The sequence below is a fragment of the Aquila chrysaetos genome, chromosome 1 (genome assembly GCF_900496995.4).
Source record: "Aquila chrysaetos chrysaetos chromosome 1, bAquChr1.4, whole genome shotgun sequence".
Lineage (NCBI taxonomy): Eukaryota > Metazoa > Chordata > Aves > Accipitriformes > Accipitridae > Aquila > Aquila chrysaetos.
The window spans coordinates 24,988,323-25,003,168 of record NC_044004.1 but is presented as its reverse complement, the minus strand read 5'-3'; the positions used below and the strand labels follow the sequence as shown (position 1 = coordinate 25,003,168).

The window sequence follows — 14,846 nt, the reverse complement described above, 5'->3', positions numbered from 1 at the left end:
CCCGTCGCCATCCCAGCCCCGGCTGCGGGCCGGGGGGACGCGGGCGGCTGTGAAGCGATGGGCTGGGGCAGCAAGCGCTCCCAGAGCCGAAGCCCGCGGCTGCAAGCGGGCTCTTCCTCCTGACTCCTCAAGAAATATGCTGCCCGGCGAGCACGCCCTGAGCGCCCGCCCCGGCGGCCCGGGCGCGGAGCGGCAGGCGCTCCCCGCCCGCGCCTAGGTGCGGCCGCCTTCTGCGGGAGCGCAGGAGGGAGGGAAGGAGGGAGGGAGGGAGCGAGCGAGCTCCGCGCCGCGGGCGCGGCTTGCGGCTTGCCGGGGAGCAGCGCGGGGGTGGGGTGTGGGGGCAGGAAGGAAGGAAGGAAAGAGAAAGCAAGCAAGAAAGCGAGCGAGCGGAGAGCCGGAGAGAGAAAAGAAAGCTGAAGCGATCTAAAGTCCTGCTCTTCCTTACCTCTACCCCCTTCCCCCGCTGCTTTTTGCCAGAGGTAAGCCAGCCTCGGCGGGCTGCGGAGTTTGCGAGGTGGAGGGCAAGGACTGCCCGCCTGCTGCCCCGTGCGCGGCGGCCTGCGCCCCGGGCCGGGCCGGGCAGGGCCGCTGGCGGCACGGAGCTTCTCCGCGGGCCGTTGCTGGGATGCTGGAGGTCCCGGTCCCGCCGGCGGCACCGCCGCGGCCGGCGAAAACCGCCCTGCCGGAGAGCAGCTTTGAAGTTGCCGGCGAGTTCAGGGGCGAGGCGGAGTGGTTCGGTACAGGGCATGCCTCAGATAAGTGTCAGATACCGAAGTTGGAATCTGACAAGAAATAGCTTGTAGGCAGGTAGAAAATAAGGCGTGTATTTATTTTTTTTTTCCTCCTGTTTTCTTTTTAGCTTTATATTATTTTAACGGTCTGTATGTGAATGTCATACTAAGGAGCAGTGCTTTACTCTTGCGTGTTTGTTTACTCTATGAGTTGTTTTTGTGAAGTTAGACACAAACAGACTTCTTGTTAGCTGCCAGTATATTTCTGGAAATTTTATCAGAAAACGCATGAAGTTCATTTTGAGAAAGTCAAAGAGCCACTAGGATGTCCTAGACGGAAAAGACAAAGTGAATGAGACAGCACCCGAGTGTTGCCACAGCAACTTGCTAAAGTGTACTCAACCAATTCCACCTTTAGCTTGCTTATTCGTGCCATGCAGCTCCTAACTCCGGAGACTCTGCAAGTTGTTCCACTGAATTTCTCGCAGTATGAGGTTTGACTCCAAGATAGCGAAGGTGGCTGAACTTTTCTCTGAAAGAGAACTGTTCTGAAATAAAAAAAACAGAGAAATGTTTTAACAGAGGATGTGATTAAAGGTATTTCGTAATTACCCCTACGTTGAACTACACTTAGTAACTTCCTTGCATTTGGAAGGGGAACAGTTCTATCAGAATTGTTGCAATTGGTTATCTTGCTCTGGGTTGACCCAAATGTTAATGAATTAAGTAACCACTTTACAAAGGTCTTTTGAGAGATTTTTTCTTTTTTTTTCTTTTTTTTTGATCATGCAGTCAGTACACAGATTGCATTATGTAAATTTTTTGAAAGATCTTTAATGATCTACAACGTTTTCTAGGCCTGTTAATCTTGTCAGTTTGTATGCAGTTAAGTACAATGGGAAGATTAAATTCACTACTGGCAGATTTCATTCTGCACCGTGGTAAGTCCTGTTGTACCGTTTTTTTGTTTTGTTTTGGGTTTTTTACCTCTTTGTTTGGATCTTAATCTAGTAGTGGTTTAGCAGAAGCTGGGAGCAAGCCTGAACTTGCTTGTATTTGTTGAACTGATTGCTTAAAGTGTGATTATCTTGCCATGCAATTCTAAAGGTTTGATGCTTTCTTCAGGCTAATAGCTGTAGTGATCTTAAAAAGGAAAAAAGTCTCACTTGAGCGTTTCTATATTCAGCTATGTCTTCCTGCTTGCGCATTTCATTATTAAAAGTTGGATTGCTTGCTTGCTTCAAGATAGGTTTGTCTATCTTCCAATCAATGTTGTCCTGAAGACTTTTCAACTTGAAAATCGTAGAATGGAAGAATCATAGAATCAACTGATACAGTTTTTCAGAATGTTAGATGCAGGTACTTATCCTCCATGTGAGGAAAGGTCCTGAAAGTTATGTATGTTTTTCTGTGCCAGTGTTGTCATTTTTCATTGGTTCTATTTCACTGTCACTTTTAGTAAAACAAAAAGAACTGTTATGCCACTCTGAGTTGTTGTACCTCCTTGTCTAAGCCCCTTCCATAAGATGGGAAAAGACAGAACATGAAAATCAGTTTGAAAAGAAGTGTGAGAAACATCATCTTCTGTGAAAGAAACTTGGATGATCCCATATAAGGCTTGGGATACGCAACACAAATTGCAATTTGTGCCCTGCCAAAACATATTTTCTTGGAAAAAAAGCCCAGATGGTTTCCTTTGTATTGTTTTTTCCACGTAGCAATTTAGATGTTTTACCCTCATTTCTATAAATTTGAATGGTCAAGTGTCTTCCAAGAAGCTTGATTTTTGTATAAACTCTACAGCATTTTCCTGGTTTTAGTAACCATGTTGAATGATGACTTTTGTCTTAGTTACTCTATATTGGACAATGTGATAGTACAGCAAGAATCAGTTTTATTTAAGCAAGGCCAAATTCCCCTTGGTTTTTTTTTTCTTTTCTTTTTTGATATTTATTTCTATCAAAAACTGTAGGAAAAATCTATTTTGCATTGCTGCTGAGAGGAAAAATTTTGTTTTGCAGGATGTATGCAACCATGTGCACTAATGTTGAAGACTGTTGTTTACTGAAACTTGTTGTGGTACAAATATGGATGTGAAAATCAATGTATGCATATAAATGTGTATATATCATATATATATATATATACACACACACACACACCACATACCTAATGCTGTACAAACATTCCTTAGGGTTTGTTATGACTTATTCGGCAATTAAAGCTAGGGAGGAGATTAAATTCTTTTTTAATTGATATTAATCACATTGAAATAGATTAATATACTGGATAAGGTGGTCTTGAGTTCTGCTTTTCTGTATGGTTCTTGAACTTAAGCCTTTAGTAAGGATAAAACATTGTAAGAAACCATTCAGTGTTTCTCTCCTAGCCTGCGATGCAAACATTCACGAGTGTGTGTAGATTTGTTTAGCTGTTTGTTACTTGAATCGTTGGCTGAGTAGTCAAACTAAAACACGTGTCAGTATAACCCTTTGCTCAGACCCACAAAATAGGTGTGACTGTGAAATTACTGGTATCTAACCAGCTGTATAGCTAGGCCAGATCTTCATAAATGTCTTCATAAATCTTGATGGACGCATTGACAGTTTCTATCCCAGCTGAAACCCGGACAGTATAGAAACAGAAAATGGGTTGGGCTTCAGCTTCTAGCAGTGTTGGCATTTTGTGGTCAAACTGCGTTCTCAGCAGGCAGTTTCTTCCTTTCTCGGTCTACTGCATGTTTCATTTATAAAGTATACTGCAAAAAGTAATGGTTCTTGCAAACTTGGAAACAAAGTTAGTTCTGTGCTAGGTAATCCTCTGCATTGTTATGTGGTTTATACACAGATGGGTTGGGATCCAAATAACTGATAATACATGGCTGTTTGAGTTCTTGAAGTAACAACACTGGAGGTGTTCCAAAATAAGGTGTAGGCAAGTTACCGCATGTAGAAAAAACAGTATTTAGATACTGAAAAGAGTGTGTGGGGGTATAAATATATATGTTTGTATAAAAATATATATTTATTTATGAATATGTAACTAGAAGCTACTTTCCTAAGTGTCTTTTTTGTTACTGCTGAAGGTGGAGGGATTGAGAAAATGATACAGTCTGAAAATAAACACTAACACCTCAGGGAAAAAAAATACCCAAACACCACCATGAAACCCAGAACTGCCAAGGAAGGTGGAAGTGGCTGAGATAACCAATTGCAACTCCAACTTTAAAATGCTTAGACTGATATGCTAACCTTGTAGGAGTTTTATACACTTGAACGCGTGGTGGTTGTGGTGGTTTTTTTTTTGTTTCCCCCCCCCCCCCCCCCTCCATTAATGGGTACATGAAAGACTATTCTCTGGCACAAACACTGCCTGCCTGATACTTTTTGCTTGCTTTAGTAGTTTCTGTACTAATTATTTCTCATTCTATACTCAGAATATATATTCAACTTCTTAAGAGACTATGTATTTATATTTGTATTTTTCAGGGTTTAGAGGTGGGTGGAGGCCATACTGTTGAATTTTATCTTTTGTGGCTAGAGGCTTACGTGAAAAGCTTGAGGAAATGTTGATGTCTGAAATTTTTAAAGGAATGATGAGTGTTTAGATAAGTACACAGGTTGGGAAAGGACAAAGTTAAATCTAAAAGCTGATTGTTAATCAGTTTAGCTCAATGCAAGGCTTTTTGAATTTAAATGACTTAGGAATCTTTTAGTGAGGGTTAACTCCCTAACAAACTTCATCTCTCCTGAGAGGTTGGTATCTGATTGGCCTATAGAGTTCTCGCTGTAAAAAGTTTTAATTGTATGAATTTCATATTCAGGTTAATAAGACACTTCTCAGACTTGTGGACAGTGATCAAAGCTGATAAAAAATACTGCCCCCAAAATGAAGTTAAAGAGATTAGCAAGAATCCAAAGACGTATTTTAAATAATAGAACATTTATAGTAAGTGTGCTGCATTGATTTTTATGTCTCTCAGAAAAATGTGGGTTTGTTAATAATCTTTTTTTCTTATTATTATGTCACATTATATATATATGTATGGTGTAAGGATGAAGAGGTTTGTTTTTTACCTGATTTCGATTACCACTTTTTGCAAGTGTGGGAGTAATAGTTATTGACAAAATTTTGCAAGAAAAGACTTCTAGTGATAAAGTTAGTGATTTAATAATTTATTTCATAATCATAATAAAGTGCAATTGCCAATAGCAGTGATAACGGTTGTGCTTCATTCAGTACAGGATTTTAAACTTATATTTATTTGTATGTGGCTTTGGGGAATGAGGTGCGGTGTAAAGATTTATTTATGACTGCTTTTCTGAATAATAACTTAGTTATTCAAAAGACATTGGGGAAATCTTACAGGAAGAGGTTTTGCCCTTTATTGGAGGAATTGATACAGTACAAAAGTAGGCAATCTTTTAAGCTTCAATTCTAGATCATAAGTAGTGCCCTTTTTGTCAGGAAATACTTTGAAGAATAAGGTATCAATACCTACTACCATGGATATATTCTGGGCATATGATTTCTTTTCTTTCTAATTGCTACTTAAGTCTTACGCCATTCTACTGAAGCTGTTCTTTCTTTTCCAGGCTGCTTAAGGCTAGTACCTGCACGCCAGGACAGCTGCTACAGTCAGCAGGTTTCCCTAAGGCCAATTTACTCTTTATACAGGAAGAGGGAGGTGAAAAAACCTGTTGACTGCTGTTGATCTGAAACCTTCTTTAAAGAGATGTGATTTCAGGCTGTCTCAAACACCTTCAGAATGGTAGGTTCTCCGTCCGCTTTGGATTCTGTAAACCGTGAATTTGGATATGGCCCATGAAAGAAGAACTCAGGTGGAATCTGGAGAGTGCAAGAGCTGAGTTGGAAAATACTGAGGCAAAACTGTCATGGGCACTTGAGATATCAAATATCCCTAGCATGGAGGCCAGAACTTGCCTATGGGGTTATGCCTCTGCTACTGTTTGTAGCCAAGGGAAAAATGCTTCCTTGACAGAGTTGAAAAGCTAGTAGTTACCTGTTTCCCCTCGTGACAGTTCTTTGAAGGGCCTGATCTGCAAGATGTATCTTGATCACCTCCATAGCTTTCTGACTGTGGTTATTTAAACAGTTAAGGCGCTTCCCCCCTGCCCCCCACATACTCAGAAGTGATTCTACCTTTGTAAAGTATTTTATTGGTTATGGTACTTGTTCAGTTGGATTCTCAATTGAAGAGGGCTTGAACTTGCAGTTCACATAGAATGTTCTAGCCAGTCATTTTTACTTTTTCCCATTGAAAGTGTGTTTCTGTGCCAAAAAGAGTTTAAAGATCAGAACATAAGGAAGTAGAAGCCCTATGCTGTAGTTAACTGGTGCTAGCGTGGGAATAGGAAAGCTTTGGGTGCCAGCTCTGGTCTTAGATCACTTTTTCTCCCTCTTATATCCAAGTACTGTGTAATAAGAGAGTGTGTATGTAGATAAGTGGTTCATCTCTTAGCTGTTCATTTTAACGTAACTACTAGGATTATATGTTTTCAGACTGTATTCCTTGTGCTAAGACTTTGATTTCTCTATTCTCTTTATACAGGCTGAGATAAAAGGATGGAAAGATAAAAGGATGGAGAGGTTATGCTGTTTACCCTCCTTGAAATTTTCATATATAAGCAATTTAAAAAAGTTACTGTAGAAATCACAGGGAGCCTTTTGAAATTTTATTCAAGATTAATGTGAATTCAGCTGGGATTTTTTTTTAATGCTCTTTTTCTTTTCCATAGGTTTGCAGTCTTTAAAAAAAATCAGTTTAAACTGAAGAAACTCGAAGAAGTGTCTTGAAGAAACTGATATTCTCCATTGGTTGGCTGACACCAAATTTAGAGAGCTTTGTTGCTAGTGAATATGCACACATCCTGACTATATTTCTACATGACTGTGCGGGGCAGTATTCGGAATGAAGCTGCCATCATGTCATCCACAGGCAATGACGCTGATATTGAAGAATTCTTGGTCAACATTAACTTGGGGCAGTATCTTCCCAACTTTAAAGAATATGGCTATAACATTGTGACAGATTGCGTGGGAATAAATAACAGCGTGCTTCAGCAAATGGGAGTGTTGCCTACAGGGCACCGCAGAAGGATTCTTAAGCAATTAGACACCACTCTTTCAAAAATGCAAGGAAATTCTCTTTTCCGTGAAAATCTAAAATTCAAAGACTTGAAAGGTTTGGAAGAGAAGCAATATTCGTCCTCGGATCAAGAGTCTCCAATAAGCAGTTCCAGTGTAGATGAGACTAGCTTGATACCTGCAACATTGTCAGAACAACTTCTTAATAAAGCTTGCATTGATAAAGAAAGGTTTGAACTTGCAGAACAAAATTTATTGGAGGCAAATGATGATAGCTTTACAAATTTGGATTTTTCTAGTCTATACCAGAATTCAGACAGCATACTAAAAGCTGTCAATCCAAGTGGAAGTATTAAGATGAATACTCAGCCAGATACATCACTGGAAGAAGCTGCTGCATACCAAGCTGATGAGCACTTGGCTTGCTGTTTGGCATTTCATGATCCTCCTTCTTCATTTGCTCATTCATGTGAGACAAAATACAATGAAAACAAACATCTGATGTTTGCAGTTGAGGATGATTTATCTGATAGTGAGCCAAATTCTCCATTCTTTAAGTTTAAAGGAGAAATGATAGACAATGACTTATATTATTCTTATACGCAAAACTGCATGAAAGTATTTCCAAGAGCAAGCCAGTCTTTTATATTAAGGCATCGACCTGTACCAGAAATTCCTGAATCAAGTAAAGCTCAAGCTTCATCAAGGTAACTGCTGTTTCTTTCTGATGAAGAATCGCTATCATTGTAGAAATTAGGTTTGGGGTTTCTCACCATTTTTTTTATGTCATTTTTTTGTGGATTTTTTTAATATGTGCTGTAAATACACTGGATCTGGTATGAATGTTGCCAAATTAACTGAAGGAGGATTAAGGTTCAATACAAATTAAAAGCGCGAATGAGAGTATAAAAGGAAATTTTGGAATAGTGTTTCCTTATAACCTCCCCAATCATCTCTGTGTCTACGTATTTTCAAATAAAGGAATCTTTATTGCTTTAGATATAACCCTTGTTAAAAACAGCTATATCAAGCATTTTTTAAACTTAATCTGTATGCTGTTAAGACGGGAAGAATGAAAATGCACAAGTGTTACAAAACCAAGATTGAAAAGTAACAGAAAAAGCTGTTGAATCTATTCTAAACTAAAACGTTGCTAATGATATTAATTAGACCTTAGCTCTAGTGTTTCTGATGAAATTCTGATTCATCACAGGAAAATGGTGACAAAGTGATGATTTCAACAAGGCTAAAAATTCACCCTTAATTATAAAAATCTTTTTTTATGATGAGACAACAATTATTGTGAAACACAAGTATTCGAGTTTTATCTACCTTTCAAGAGAAACTGTTCTTGGAAAATACAAGTTTATTATTTTACATATGTAACTTACAAGAAAGATCTAGGAAGTTTTATATACCTACACATATTAATGTAGTTTTATCTAAAAAGTGGGGCAAAGTTTAGAAAATCTTTCTTGTCCGTTTTGTGCATTGTATGCTGTAGCCACCCTGTAAACAAAGGAGGATATATCTGATATGATTGCACGCATAGGCATAACAAGATGATTACATGAGCCTCTTAAATCTTAGCCTTAAAGCACATAAAATTTATATGTAAATATAAATATGTACATTTTTGTTTTAAATTAGAATAGGATATTTTGTGGAGGAGGAAATTACATTATACTGTGGGTCTAAAGCAAGGACTTTCTTCAGGATGGCTCTTAGATTAATTTCTAAACTGGTTGTAGTTTAACTGTTAACTCAGAGAATGAATGCAATCAGTTTGCTGCATTAGGTGTTGGCTTTTGCTGGTTTCTCACAATAACAAAACCTTAGCTTTTAATGATGCTTGTAGTATAAAAATATTTTTGAGGCATTCCAGCAGGAAAAAAGAAGTGGAAAAAGGGAAAGAAAAAAAAAAATTTGCATGTGGCAGGTTTTCAGAATTATGGAATCTTTGTAAGGATAGTTCTGTGCATCGTTGGTAAGGATAGTATTGGATAGCGTCCAATAAAGTTTGGTACAATAAATTGCATAGGAGAGTTTGAATTTGTTTCAAAAATATTCATGTGATGTGGGTGTGGATTTTTCTGCCATCCAAATGATTGAGTTCATAATTTGAATCCACAAATTAGTAAGTAGCACTTATTGTCTTGAATTAGTATTAGTTGTAGCTTGTCTTGCAAAAATATGATGGAATGTAGAGGAAAAGGTCTGATGTTAGAACTTAAGGCCAGGCCTATCTTAATAATAGTAATATTGTTTGAATGTTAAAAATAATAGGCACTGAATGTGCAGTTGATCACAATATTACAGTCTGTGTAAACCAAGAATATCTCCCCACAGATTAATTTGTGATATTTTTGGTTTCTAACTATAAGCTTTTACTCGTCATGCTGGTTAAGTCTCTGAAACAGAGAAGAAAAATTCATGCAAAGGCATATGCAAAGTTTTGTCGGTGTAGTCATATCCAAATCATTAGGTTGCACTTTTTTTAGTCAATTTTCTTTTTTTTTTTTTCTTAAACCACTAGCTATCCCTGGAAGGGACATGTCTGAGAATGCTTTGTATTTATCTTGTCTTTTTCATCTGTGTATCTCAGCAGTTAGAAACATCATTGGCGAGTTTATACATGCCCTAAATGCAGTTTTCCCAGCATTTATAAGTTTCTTTTAGATTATCAAAAGAAGCCAATATTAAATGTTGTAATACAATTGTTTGATTGAACAGATGGAGAGGCAAAGATTCTTTGCTAAAATTAAGAGATTTTTGTGTGCCTTAAAAAATGTTTCATCAGTGCCTTCTAAATCACAAAAAAATTGTGCTTATTTAAACTTAAGTATAAGCATTTTTTGGTGGGGAGTAGCTTTACATTAACTTTTGTGGAGTGATTATCCCTGCTTCATATAATAAAGCTATTCCTGCTGAGCTGAAATGGGAATTTCATCCTAAAAGATAACAATAACTAGCTACTAAAAGAGTACTGTTAATGTCTTTTGAGAAACAATCATCCAGTAGAGAGAATATGCTATATTTGTAGTCTTACCACCACTGAAGTAAGTCCTCCAAATCCCAATCTATTAGTGATTGATATATGACTGCGTCACTAACTTCATTGCCCACCATTTTAATTTGTGAGCTCCAGCTTTTCTTCATCTTTATGCTCCGGTTATAACAATAGGGAAGTCCTGAAGGTCAAGTAGCAGTTTGTCTGAGGAAGATCAAGGCTAAACAAGAACTTCAAAACAGAACTTAAACTTCATAGAAACTTTCTTGATAACCTTGCCGGTTATTTTTTTTAGAGGCAAAGAGTTAATACAGAACTCTAAAATGGCAGCTTGCAGCGTCTTTAACCTCAGGAAAGATAGTGTCTGTCTTACAGAATTGCATAGATAAACACTGTCAACTGACTTTTATTGATAGATGCTGGCTTCATCCTTATTACATTGTGTGAAGGCTTTACCATAGAGGCAGAGAAATCCTGCTGAAATCTTCTGGGAAACGCAACATTTCCTTCTAGTTGCTCATGGATATTACATTAAATTTTTATGTAAGGAAATGCTTTTCTCATGGTCTCCTATGTGCCTTCTGGCACGAAAAGTTCATACAGTGGACCTCCTTGTGGCTCTTACTAGTGCTGTGACCATGTCACTTTTTATTACTAATAATGTGCTTGCCTCTCCTGCAATTATATCTGTTTTCCCTGTGCCTCGCTTATGCTCCTGGCTTTTGCCTGTAACAAAAACATGCTGTCAGCTGGTAAGACACCACAGCATTTTAGAAGTTGGAAATATTTTGGTTTTCTTTCTTCTTTGAAGTATATGTGGCATCACTGTAGTACTGAGGGGTGCAGAATTTAAAAAAAAAAAAAAAAAAGGAACAATTACACAGTGTTCTTGATAGTGGGGTTATTGTGCAGTTTTTAGCAGAGTTTTTGGTTGATCAGTATTGGAAGTGATGTGTAGTTATGCTAGATTCTCGTCAGCTAGACTTTTCCTTCTTATCATAACATTATGAGCTCTGTTGGTACAGAATTAGTAAAGGTCACTCAAAAGTTTAGAAGCACTGGAATTGTTAAGGGGATTGCAAATAATCTTCTAAAATAATCTGCATCCAAAACATCTTTATTAGACAAAGTCGTCACTCTTTCTGAGACCCTGCATCCTATATTTAAGTGAGAAGTCTTAAAATTTTAATAAGGTTCCCCAGTCATTTTGTGGAACAGAAGAAAGGGTTAAACACAGTGGATTGGAAGTTTCATGGTCTCTCTTGATACTTTTGGTTTAAGTGACTTCTTCCATACAGACATGAGTGAAATATTGAGGCTTTTGTAAGACAGAATAGTGAAAGTAATGCAATGGATGGAGATAGCCACTGACATGCCTTTAGCACAAGATTAAAGATAGTAAGTGTAGAGATAGTTTTAGAGGCTTTGGATCATGTCATTTAGCAGTCACTCTTAGGTGAAATAGCTAGTGTTGCATCATTCAGAGCAGCAATTTGTTCAAAGAAAAAGCTTAAGAAGATTTATAACATGGTAGACCTGTTTGTTGTACAGAATGCTACACAGATAAAATTTCAGACTGACGAACTCTATATATCGATCTTTTCATATCCCCCAACTTTGTTACTTGTCCTGGTTTCAGCTGGGATAGAGTTAATTGTCTTCCTAGTAGCTGGTACAGTGCTATGTTTTGAGTTCAGTATGAGAAGAATGTTGATAACACTGATGTTTTCAGTAGTTGCTAAGTAGTGTTTAGACTAAGTCAAGGATTTTTCAGCTTCTGATGCCCAGCCAGCAAGAAGGCTGGAGGGGCACAAGAAGTTGGGAGGGAACACAGCCAGGGCAGCTGACCCAAACTGGCCAAAGGAATATTCCACACCATGTGATGTCACATCTAGTATATAAACTGGGGGGAGTGGGGGCAGGGGGATCGCTGCTCAGGGACTAACTGGGCGTCGGTTGGCAGGTGATGAGCAATTGCACTGTGCATCATTTGTATATTCCAATCCTTTTATTATTACTGTTGTCATTTTATTAGTGTTATCATTATCATTATTAGTTTCTTCTTTTCTGTTCTATTAAACTGTTCTTATCTCAACCCCCGAGTGTTACTACTTTTCCCAATTTTCTCCCCCATCCCACTGGGCGGGGAGGGGGGTGAGTGAGCAGCTGTGTGGTGTTCAGTTGCTGGCTGGGGTTAAACCATGACACTTGTGTTGTTCAGCAGTGGGTTTGCTCTGATTCTTTATTAAGAGAAAGAAGAAGAAATAGACCAAAAGTAGTTGTGGGAAACATGTGTTTGGAGGAGAGTGGAAATAAATAGATAATGGTGCTTGGCCTGAGCAGGCACTATTCGTTTTCTGCAGCTGGCAGATCCTATGGTTGAAACTTCTTGTTTGGTGCTGATATTCTTTAGACTACATTTCTTAACACATAAGTGGTCAAGATTGCTAATGAGACGCTCAAGCTGGGGCTACTGTTACTCTCTACTCTGTGTTCTGTCACACAAAGCAATTTTTTTAGGAAGAAGAAGCTGCTCCCTCTTGTTTCCTATGGTCAAGCCTCACCATTAATTTACCTCTGCAAGCAGTCTGTGAACCCCAAAACTCTAACACAGCTTGCTGGAGTGCTTTTGATGTGTTTGCTTTATGGGAGTGTTAGGTCTTGAGATAGAAAAGAAAACATGTTTTGAATGCATTTGAAAACAAAAGCTTCATTCATTTAAAACACTCAGCAGATGAATGCCAGTAAAGGCTGAAGCACTGACAGCTTGCACTGACCTCTCTCCCTCACTTTATTTGCGAGGTGACAGGAGTATATTGAATAAAACAGCTCAGCTCAGCCCAGTGTGAAGCTCTCACCTTTCCAGTCTCTCAGCCTTTAGCAAGACTAGTTGCTGCCTCATCACACGCTTTCATCCTGTTTATGCGTAAGGAAAGGGCGGTGGGGAAGACTATGCAGCCTGAGCTGCATCCGGTACCTCTTAATATATGAAAATAGTGGGTCTTAATCTCCACAGTTGTAACAAAGTGATAATTTAATTGATATTATTATTATATCTTTGTAAAATTGGCACATTTTGTGATTGGCAGACTGCTTGCACTAACCTTCCTTTAAAGAGTAAAATAAAGATGATCATTCATCTGAAGACGTATTAAATTTGGAAATGGTTAAGGGAAGTCATAGATTGCTGTAGTTTTAAGTTGTTTGTTTTTGTTTGTTTTTTTTTAATTTTATTTGCCCCCAAAGAAGTCTTCAGTATTTTTCTGTCTTTTAATCCAGGTATTCAATTTGTATAATAACTAGCTAACTATTCTATTGAGTGTTGACAAATTATTATAATTTTATAGCTTGCACTGTATGTTGTTTGTTATATGTAATCTTTCAAGCAGATATTCAAAGTAAAATGAATGAAACAAGTTTATATCTTGAGATAGCTTTTTACCTAACATAAGTTAGAACTTCTTTTTTTCCGAAAATGATAAAAAGGTTTTATTTTTGATTGCTGGAAAAAAAGACTATAGTTTGCTTATTAGTAGATTTTCATGCCGTGTATGCATACATGTGGGTACATAATTAAAAAAAGAAATACACAAGCCCTGAAAAATATATGAATTAAAAAAATGCAGGTCTTTGTAAGCTGATTTGTTATTTTTCATTTCCTGGTGAATTTATCTTCACTCATTGCCATTACTATTACCCACTTTTAAATCCATCCACCCTGAAATTAAGCCAATGACTCACTGTTTTACCTAAGGAAGAAAACCATAATTTTAAAAGCTCTTTGAGTCAAGGCTGCATCTCTGTATCTCTAATTTATTTTAAACCTATTAATGCCCTTAAAAAAATGCAACCTAACAATAGAAAATCTGGTCTGTGTTGAAAAAGTTGGTTTTTGGGTTTGTTTTTTTTTTTTTTTTTGTTGGTTTTTTTGGTAAGCATACTAGGTTCTTTAAAATTAGGTTAGTACAAATGCATGAAGTTAGTTTGCTAATGTAGGTTCAGAAGATATAACTGCATGAATTCTAGTAAAATATATGAAGAAACACAGACTTTAAAAGTACTTGCTGTGTATTTTTTGTAATTATAGCTTGGGGGAGTAAACAGTTATGTATGGGAGCTAGGCCATGATCCACCTTCACTGGCCAAACTCACCCTGTGTTTTCTAAAACCAGGATTTTACATAATATCTTTGAGGAACTTAATTGATATAACCTGGATAACATTTGAAGTGTCAAGTAACTTCATAAGGTGTGGCTGGCTTCTGTCTTGAATTTAATAATTTGTTTGGAGCAGATTTAAGCATGGGTTAAAAATGATACAAAACAGTGGTTCATAAATGTATGCCTTCTGTCATAAAGAAACACCAGCCTGTAATATGGAATAATTCAATTTGGACTTCATGGGACAGTATTTCTAAAGGTTTGAATATAGCTGATCTTAAAAGAATAAAATTTCTCAATATGTCAAGTGGGGAAGTGGGGAAACAGAAATTAGGAATATTGATATTTTTAGTAAAACATACTTACCTTTGGCTTTGAAGGATGGAGGACCTGCAAACTGTTAGGGAAACTTCAAGGATCTTGTATGGCATTTATCAGTCACTGAATATTCTATAAGGATGCACGAGGATCTGCATCACTGTTATTTCAAGCAGAGAAAATGAAATTAAGAGGAAAAATTACTAATTATTCATGTTAACAGGAGAAATCAGAGCATGGCTGAAAACAGCTCTAACAGACTGCTAGAGTAGTGAAGATGTGTTAGAAATGTACGAATTCAGGCCTATTTGTTCCTGTGTTGTTACTCTAAAGCTTCTATCTCAGCCTGAAATATCAATAATAATAATAATTTAAAAAAAGTGATCTTTAGCAGCATGATGAGTGCCACTATACGTGAAATTGCTGAAAAACATAGGGGCCAGCACAACACCAGTAATAAAATAATTTTTCTGTTGTGTATGAGGATACATTCTCACCTATCTACAAAATGTGCAGTGG

The 14,846-nt window shown here is 37.6% G+C and overlaps 1 protein-coding gene across 5 annotated transcripts in view; it reads left to right on the top strand.

The window, feature by feature from the left end:
• The first annotated feature begins 336 nt into the window (after positions 1–336).
• The window catches only part of ARAP2 (ArfGAP with RhoGAP domain, ankyrin repeat and PH domain 2), a 136,651-nt gene continuing 122,141 nt past the window's right edge, over positions 337–14,846 (top strand). For 3 of the 5 annotated variants that reach the window (XM_041125443.1, XM_041125438.1, XM_041125447.1), the window contains exons 1-3: positions 337–479; positions 5,327–5,502; positions 6,491–7,546. In XM_041125443.1, the coding sequence (XP_040981377.1) occupies positions 6,639–7,546 (908 nt within the window). In that variant the 5' untranslated portion in view covers positions 337–479; positions 5,327–5,502; positions 6,491–6,638. Of the gene's footprint in view, positions 480–4,662; positions 4,680–5,326; positions 5,503–6,490; positions 7,547–14,846 lie in introns of those variants that run through there. The other 2 variants (XM_041125440.1, XM_030024793.2) reach the window with 2 other exon arrangements.